Here is a 10,000-nt window from a genome sequence, read left to right on the forward strand (position 1 = left end):
TGTGACCTCATCCTGCTGTCTGTGTGTCTGTAGCTCCTTCACTGGTTAACTAGTTCACACCTTCACTGGTCCACACCTTCACTAGTTCACACCTTCACTAGTTCACACCTTCACTATTTCACACCTTCACTAGTCCACATCTTTACTAGTTCACACCTTCACTAGTTCACACCTTCACTGGTCCACACCTTCACTGGTTCACATCTTTACTAGTTCACACCTTCACTAGTTCACACCTTCACTAGTCCACACCTTTACTAGTTCACACCTTCACTAGTTCACACCGTCACTAGTCCACATCTTTACTAGTTCACACCTTCACTAGTTCACACCTTCACTAGTCCACATCTTTACTAGTTCACACCTTCACTAGTTCACACCTTCACTAGTCCACATCTTTACTAGTTCACACCTTCACTAGTTCACACCTTCACATGTTCACTCATTCACACCTTCACTAGTCCGAACCTTTACTAGTTCACACCTTCACTAGTTCACTAGTCCACACCTTCACTGGTTCACACCTTTTCTAGTTCAAACCTTTTCTAGTTCACACCTTCACTCGTTCACTAGTCCACACCTTCACTGGTCCACACCTTTACTAGTTCACACCTTCACTAGTCCACACCTTCACTAGTTCACACCTTCACTGGTTCACACCTTCACTAGTTCACACCTTTACTAGTTCACACCTTCACTGGTCCACACCTTCACTGGTTCACACCTTCACTCGTTCACTAGTCCACATCTTTACTGGTCCACACCTTTACTAGTTCACACCTTCACTGGTTCACACCTTCACTAGTTCACACCTTCACTGGTTCACACCTTCACTAGTTCACACCTTCACTCGTTCACACCTTCACTAGTTCACACCTTTACTAGTTCACACCTTCACTCGTTCACACCTTCACTAGTTCAAACCTTCACTAGTTCACACCTTCACTGGTCCACACCTTCACTGGTTCACACCTTCACTAGTCCACACCTTCACTGGTTCACACCTTCACTTGTTCACTAGTCCACACCTTCACTGGTCCACACCTTTACTAGTTCACACCTTTACTAGTTCACACCTTCACTGGTTCTCACCTTCACTAGTTCACACCTTCACTCGTTCACTCGTCCAAACCTTCACTAGTTCACACTTTTACTAGTTCACACCTTCACTGGTTCACACCTTCACTAGTTCACACCTTTACTAGTTCACACCTTCACTCGTTCACTCGTTCACACCTTCACTAGTTCACACCTTTACTAGTTCACACCTTCACTCGTTCACACCTTCACTCGTTCACACCTTCACTAGTTCACACCTTCACTGGTTCACACCTTCACTAGTTCACACCTTCACTAGTTCACACCTTTACTAGTTCACACCTTCACTGGTTCACACCTTCACTAGTTCACACCTTCACTAGTTCACACCTTCACTAGTTCACACCTTTACTAGTTCACACCTTCACTGGTTCACACCTTCACTCGTTCACTCGTCCAAACCTTCACTAGTTCACACTTTTACTAGTTCACACCTTCACTGGTTCACACCTTCACTAGTTCACACCTTTACTAGTTCACACCTTCACTCGTTCACTCGTTCACACCTTCACTAGTTCACACCTTCACTAGTTCACACCTTTACTAGTTCACACCTTCACTCGTTCACACCTTCACTAGTTCACACCTTCACTAGTTCACACCTTCACTGGTTCACACCTTCACTAGTTCACACCTTCACTAGTTCACACCTTTACTATTTCACACCTTCACTAGTTCACACCTTCACTAGTCCACACCTTCACTGGTTCACACCTTCACTTGTTCACTAGTCCACACCTTCACTGGTCCACACCTTTACTAGTTCACACCTTTACTAGTTCACACCTTCACTGGTTCTCACCTTCACTAGTTCACACCTTCACTCGTTCACTCGTCCAAACCTTCACTAGTTCACACTTTTACTAGTTCACACCTTCACTGGTTCACACCTTCACTAGTTCACACCTTTATTAGTTCACACCTTCACTCGTTCACTCGTTCACACCTTCACTAGTTCACACCTTCACTAGTTCACACCTTTACTAGTTCACACCTTCACTCGTTCACACCTTCACTAGTTCACACCTTCACTAGTTCACACCTTCACTGGTTCACACCTTCACTAGTTCACACCTTCACTAGTTCACACCTTTACTAGTTCACACCTTCACTGGTTCACACCTTCACTAGTTCACACCTTCACATGTTCACTCATTCACACCTTTACTAGTCCACACCTTTACTAGTTCACACCTTCACTAGTTCACACCTTCACTAGTCCACATCTTTACTAGTTCACACCTTCACTAGTTCACACCTTCACATGTTCACTCATTCACACCTTCACTGGTTCACACCTTCACTAGTTCACACCTTTACTAGTTCACACCTTCACTAGTTCACACCTTCACTAGTCCACATCTTTACTAGTTCACACCTTCACTAGTTCACACCTTCACATGTTCACTCATTCACACCTTTACTAGTCCACACCTTCACTGGTTCACACCTTCACTAGTTCACACCTTTACTAGTTCACACCTTCACTAGTTCACACCTTCACATGTTCACTCATTCACACCTTTACTAGTCCACACCTTCACTGGTTCACACCTTCACTAGTTCACACCTTTACTAGTTCACACCTTCACTAGTTCACACCTTCACTAGTCCACATCTTTACTAGTTCACACCTTCACTAGTTCACACCTTCACATGTTCACTCATTCACACCTTCACTCGTTCACACCTTCACTGGTTCACACCTTCACGAGTTCACTCGTCCAAACCTTCACTGGTCCACACCTTTACTAGTTCACACCTTCACTGGTTCACACCTTCACGAGTTCACACCTTTACTAGTTCACACCTTTACTAGTTCGAACCTTTACTAGTTCACACCTTCACTGGTTCACACCTTTACTAGTTCACACCTTCACTGGTTCACACCTTCACTAGTTCACGCCTTCACTAGTTCACACCTTTACTAGTTCACACCTTCACTCGTTCACTAGTTCACACCTTCACTAGTTCACACCTTTACTAGTTCACACCTTCACTCGTTCACACCTTCACTGGTTCACACCTTCACTAGTTCACACCTTTACTAGTTCACACCTTCACTAGTTCACGCCTTCACTAGTTCACACCTTTACTAGTTCACACCTTCACTAGTTCACACCTTTACTAGTTCACACCTTCACTCGTTCACACCTTCACTAGTTCACACCTTCACTAGTTCACACCTTTACTAGTTCACACCTTCACTAGTGCACACCTTCACTAGTCCACATCTTTACTAGTTCACACCTTCACTAGTTCACACCTTCACATGTTCACTCATTCACACCTCTCCTAGTCCACACCTTTACTAGTTCACACCTTCACTAGTTCACACCTTCACTAGTCCACATCTTTACTAGTCCACACCTTCACTAGTCCACATCTTTATTAGTTCACACCTTCACTAGTTCACACCTTCACATGTTCACTCATTCACACCTTCACTAGTCCACATCTTTACTAGTTCACACCTTCACTAGTTCGCACCTTCACTAGTCCACATCTTTACTCGTTCACACCTTTACTAGTCCGCACCTTCACTAGTTCACACCTTTACTAAATCACACCTTCACTCGTCCACACCTTTACTAGTTCACACCTTCACTCGTTTACTCGTCCACACCTTTACTAGTTCACACCTTTACTAGTTCACAACTTGACTCATTCACACCTTCACTAGTTCACACCTTCACTAGTTCACACCTTTACTATTTCACACCTTCACTAGTTTACAGCTACACTAGTTCACACCTTCACTCGTTCACACCTTCACAGGTTGACACCTTCAGTCGTTCACACTTTCACTAGTTCACATCTTTACTAGTTCACGCCTTCACTCGTTCACTGGTTCACACCTTCACTAATCCACACCTTCACTCGTTCACATCTTCACTAGTTCACACCTTCACTCATCCACACCTTTGCTTGTTCACACCTTTACTAGTTCAAACCTTTACTAGTTCACACCATCACTTGCTCACTCGTCCAGACCTTCACTCGTTCACACCTTCACTCGTCCACACCTTCACTAGTTCACACCTTCACTAGTTCACACCTTCATTAGTCCACACCTTTACTATTTCACACCTTCACTAGTTTACACCTACACTAGTTCACACCTTCACTCGTTCACACCTTCACTAGTTCACACCTTCACTCATCCACACCTTCACTAGTTCACACCTTCACTCGTTCACACCTTCACTAGTTCACACCTTCACTCGTCCACACCTTCACTAGTTCACACCTTCACTCGTTCACACCTTCACTGGTTCACACCTTCACTAGTTCACACCTTCACTGGTTCACACCTTCACTAGTTCACACCTTCACTCATTCACTCGTCCAAACCTTCACTAGTTCACACCTTTACTAGTTCACACCTTCACTGGTTAAGACCTTCACTGGTTCACACCTTTACTAGTTCACACCTTCACTGGTTCACACCTTCACTAGTTCACGCCTTCACTAGTTCACACCTTTACTAGTTCACACCTTCACTCGTTCACTAGTTCACACCTTCACTCGTTCACACCTTCACTCGTTCACACCTTCACTAGTTCACACCTTCACTGGTTCACACCTTCACTCGTTCACTAGTTCACACCTTCACTCGTTCACACCTTCACTAGTTCACACCTTCACTGGTTCACACCTTCACTCGTTCACTAGTTCACACCTTCACTCGTTCACACCTTCACTAGTTCACACCTTCACTCGTTCACACCTTCACTCGTTCACACCTTCACTAGTTCACACCTTCACTCGTTCACACCTTCACACTCGCACAGTTTCCGCTTCTGAAAACTACAAATAGTCAGCAGGTTCAGTTCACCTACGACTCTGAATGAGTGATCGTCCCACAGCAGACTGCAGACAGGAAGTGACCGTCCCACAGCAGACTGCAGACAGGAAGTGACCGTCCCACAGCAGACTGTAGACAGGAAGTGATCGTCCCACAGCAGACTGCAGACAGGAAGTGATCGTCCCACAGCAGACTGTAGACAGGAAGTGACCGTCCCACAGCAGACTGCAGACAGGAAGTGATCGTCCCACAGCAGACTGCAGACAGGAAGTGACCGTCCCACAGCAGACTGTAGACAGGAAGTGACCGTCCCACAGCAGACTGTAGACAGGAAGTGATCGTCCCACAGCAGACTGCAGACAGGAAGTGATCGTCCCACAGCAGACTGCAGACAGGAAGTGATCGTCCCACAGCAGACTGCAGACAGGAAGTGACCGTCCCACAGCAGAGCGCCATCAGACTGTTTGTTCAGATGTGACTCATCAACCACTGAACAAGAGTGGAGAAGATCCAGCAGCTCCTTCATGGATTCATCCCACAAACTCATCTTCCTCAGTTCAAAGAGACTCAAGCAGCTTTTCCAACGTTGTAACTAATATGAAGAAGAGTCGTGGTGTTTGACTGAGACGCTCTGGAACCAGGAGCACGGACTCTCTCCTCCTTAGGGGGTGGGTCAGGTGTAGAGGGGGTTCAGGTGTAGAGGGGGGGTCATGTGCAGGGGGATGTCAGGTGTAGAGGGGAAGTCAGGTGAAGAGGGGAAGTCAGGTGAAGAGAGGGGGTTCAGGAGTAGAGGGGGTTCAGGAGTAGAGGGGGTTCAGGAGTAGAGGGGGTTCAGGAGTAGAGGGGGTTCAGGTGTAGCACCTGCTGTGTGATCAGGGTAGGAAGTGAGTCTTCCAGCAGAAACATTCCAGCCATCGTTTGTCTCTCGTCTTCGCAGCGTCGTGTCTTTTTATTTTTCTGTGTTTCAGCGGATTCAAGTGTCAGTTTGTCTTCAAGATGAAAACCGTTCTGTCACTCTTTCACTCAGTCTCTCACTATTCACTCACTCACTCTGTCACCCTGTAACTCACTCACTCACTCACTCACTCACTCACTCACTCACTCACTCACTCACTCACTCACTCACTCACTCACTCACTCAGCCACTCTTTCACTCTGTCACTCAGTCACTGTCACTCAGTCACTCTTTCAGTCTGTCACAGCCACTCTGTCACTCTGTCACTCTGTCAATCAGTCACTCTGTCACTCTTTCACTCAGTCAATCAGTCACTCTGTCACTCAGTCACTCTTTCACTCTGTCAATCAGTCACTCTGTCACTCTCACTCTTTCACTCTGTCATTCAGCCACTCTGTCACTCTTTCACTCAGTCACCCTTTCACTCAGTCACTCTTTCAGTCTGTCACTCTGTCACTCAGTCACTCTTTCAGTCTTTCACTCTTTCACTCAGTCACTCTTTCAGTCTGTCACTCAGTCACTCTGTCACTCTTTCACTCAGTCACTCTTTCACTCTGTCACTCTTTCACTCAGTCACTCAGTCACTCTGTCACTCAGTCACTCTGTCACTCTTTCACTCTGTCAATCAGTCACTCTTTCACTCTTTCACTCTGTCACTCTTTCACTCAGTCAATCAGTCACTCTATCACTCTGTCACTCAGTCACTCTGTCACTCTCACTCTTTCACTCTGTCATTCAGCCACTCTGTCACTCTTTCACTCAGTCACCCTTTCACTCAGTCACTCTTTCAGTCTGTCACTCAGTCACTTTGTCACTCTTTCACTCAGTCACCCTTTCACTCAGTCACTCTTTCAGTCTGTCACTCTGTCACTCTTTCACTCTGTCACTCTGTCACTCAGTCACTCAGTCACTCTGTCACTCTGTCACTCTGTCACTCTTTCACTCAGTCACTCTGTCACTCAGTCACTCTTTCACTCTGTCACTCTGTCACTCAGTCACTCTTTCACTCTGTCACTCTGTCACTCTGTCACTAGTTGTGTTGTCCCGCCAGCCAACCTGCTGTCACCTCCTTCTCCTCCTTCCTGCATCCTGTCATCTTCTCTCTGTGAAGCTTTTGGATGAGTCGTTGAGTCATCGTTATTGGGCACCAGCCTCATTTGACCCGCTGTCTGTCCCCACAGGACAACAGCCGGCGCGTGGACAACGTGCTAAAGCTCTGGATCATCGAGGCCCGAGAGCTCCCGGCCAAGAAGCGTTACTACTGCGAACTGTGCCTGGACGACATGCTGTATGCCCGAACCACCAGCAAGCCTCGCACCGACACCGTGTTCTGGGGGGAGCACTTCGAGTTCAACAACCTGCCGGCCGTCCGGAACCTGCGGCTGCACCTGTACAAGGAGACGGACAAGAAGAGACGCAAGGTGACGCAGAAAGCTGTGGGTGCAAATCCTCTCTAATACTATATTTCTATCACCAAGAACCTTGCTTGTGTTCTGTCACAGAACCTCATTACAGCAGTAGTTTTCAACATCTTGGTTTCTGGAGCGCCCCCCCATCACAATACAGGAAGTACCCCCCCCCCCCCCCCCCCCGACCCCCCCACCACAACCCCCCCCACCCCCCGCACCCCGAATGAGTGACTAAACCGCTCTGGGTGCACTACTATTGACTGCTTGTTGAAAAGGCACAGAAAGCTTCTAATAGGATGAGACAATGTGGGCGTGTCAAAGCAGCAGAACGCTGATGGGTTCTCCTGTAGCACCTCAGAGGAACCTTCCCTTCCATCTGAGCTCCAGACTCCAGATGTTGGTCCTGCTGCTCAGACCAGGCGCTTTTAGAACTCGGCTCATTAGAGTGTTTGTTTTCACCCTCTAAGGAAAAGAGCACGTACTTGGGACTGGTCAGCATCCCCATCTCCAGCATCACGGGCCGGCAGTTCGTGGAGCAGTGGTACCCGGTCATCCAGCCCAGCGTGCTGACCAAGGGCGCTGGCGTGGGTGGAGGGAAGATCATCAACGCATCGCTACGCCTCAAATCCCGCTTCCAGACCATGAACATCCTGCCCATGGAGCTGTACAAGGAGTTCGCCGAGTACGTCACCAATAACTACCGCACGCTGTGCGCCGTGCTGGAGCCAGTGCTGAGCGTCAAGAGCAAAGAGGAGGTGGCCTGTGCGCTGGTGCACATCCTGCAGAGCACCGGCAAAGCTAAGGTACGGACACACTGCCGCTGCACCGTGGCCCTGACCCCTCACCCCTCACCCCTCACTCTTCACCTCTCACCCCTCACCTCTCACTTCACACCCCTCACTCCTCACCCCTCACCCCTCACCCCTCACCTCTCACTTCACACCCCTCACCCCTGACGCCTCGCCCCTCACCTCTCACTCCTCACCCCTGACGCCTCGCCCCTCACCTCTCACTCCTCACAACTGACCCCTCAATCCTCACCTCTCACCCCTCACTCTTCACCTCTCACTCCTCACCCCTCACCCCCACCTCTCACTTCTCACTCCTCACCCCTGACGCCTCGCCCCTCACCTCTCACTCCTCACAACTGACCCCTCACCCCTCACCTCTCACTTCACACCCCTCACCTCTCACTCCTCACCTCTCACTCCTCACCCCTCACCCCTCACCTCTCACTTCTCACTCCTCACCCCTGACGCCTCGCCCCTCACCTCTCACTCCTCACAACTGACCCCTCACTTCACACCCCTCACCCCTCACTCCTCACCCCTCACCTCTCACTCCTCACCCCTCACTCCACACCCCTCACAACTGACCCCTCACCTCTCACTCCTCACCTCTCACTCCTCACCCCTCACCTCTCACTCCTCACCCCTCACCTCTCACTCCTCACCCCTCACCCCTGACGCCTCGCCCCTCACCTCTCACTCCTCACAACTGACCCCTCACCCCTCACCTCTCACTTCACACCCCTCACTCCTCACCCCTCACCTCTCACTCCTCACCCCTCACTCCACACCCCTCACTCCTCACAACTGACCCCTGACCCCTCACCCCTCACCTCTCACTTCACACCCCTCACTCCTCACCCCTCACCCCTGACGCCTCACCCCTCACCCCTCACCTCTCACCCTCACCCCTGAATCTGGAGACTCCGTCTCACTGCAGCTGTCACAGCTTTTCCACTTGTATCAGAAGTGACTTGATTTATTGTCTGGAGCTGAATTTGGAGCAGAACCAGCTGAATGTATAAATGTTGGTTGTGTCCAGGACTTCCTGTCGGACATGGCGATGTGTGAGGTAGACAGATTCATCGACCGGGAACACCTTATCTTCAGAGAGAACACTCTGGCCACCAAAGCCATAGAAGAGTACCTCAAACTGATCGGCCACAAGTACCTCAAGGACGCTATAGGTGAGTCTGCAGAGTGGCGTTGTTCCTTCAGCTGTACGTTGTTTAATGGAGAACAACACCAGGACTCAACCCTGGACTAGAAAATGTTCCAGGGTCCTGAAGCAGCTTCACTGTAGCTTCATTAAACACAGTAGAACCCTTCACAGTAGAGACTGAGTCCTACTGAACCTGGGAGCTGCTTCCTCATGGGAGGAGCCTGAGAGCTGGAAGCTCCGCCTCCATTCTACTGGGAGAAAACCTAGGAACCTCCAGGGGGCAGCACTGAGAACCAAGTGTTCTGTAGAAAACCTAGGAACCTCCAGGGGGCAGCACTGAGAACCAAGTGTTCTGTAGAAAACCTAGGAACCTCCAGGGGGCAGCACTGAGAACCAAGTGTTCTGTAGAAAACCTAGGAACCTCCAGGGGGCAGCACTGAGAACCAAGTGTTCTGTAGAAAACCTAGGAACCTCCAGGGGGCAGCACTGAGAACCAAGTGTTCTGTAGAAAACCTAGGAACCTCCAGGGGGCAGCACTGAGAACCAAGTGTTCTGTAGAAAACCTAGGAACCTCCAGGGGGCAGCACTGAGAACCAAGTGTTCTGTAGAAAACCTAGGAACCTCCAGGGGGCAGCCCAGGATCATGTGGGTCCTTAGCAGAGCTGCTGGTTGAAAGTTCTGCGTCACGTCCCGAGGACTTCTCAAACATTTAACCAAAGTAGGGATCTGGACACAATATTTATCAGGGGAACTGTCTAGCTTTACTCCAATCAGCCAAAA

At 49.2% G+C, this 10,000-nt stretch overlaps 1 protein-coding gene across 1 annotated transcript in view; it reads left to right on the forward strand.

Moving 5' to 3' along the window:
• The window catches only part of LOC308128236 (ras/Rap GTPase-activating protein SynGAP-like), a gene marked incomplete at both ends in the record, with an annotated part of 60,640 nt that overhangs the window by 32,749 nt on the left and 17,891 nt on the right, over nucleotides 1-10,000 (forward strand). The window contains 3 exons of the mRNA XM_080493945.1: nucleotides 7,043-7,282; nucleotides 7,738-8,073; nucleotides 9,101-9,245. Coding sequence (XP_080350071.1) covers nucleotides 7,043-7,282; nucleotides 7,738-8,073; nucleotides 9,101-9,245 — 721 coding nt within the window. The remainder of the gene's footprint in view (nucleotides 1-7,042; nucleotides 7,283-7,737; nucleotides 8,074-9,100; nucleotides 9,246-10,000) is intronic.

Source organism: Lipophrys pholis, assembly GCF_963383615.2.
Source record: "Lipophrys pholis genome assembly, contig: SCAFFOLD_75, whole genome shotgun sequence".
Lineage (NCBI taxonomy): Eukaryota > Metazoa > Chordata > Actinopteri > Blenniiformes > Blenniidae > Lipophrys > Lipophrys pholis.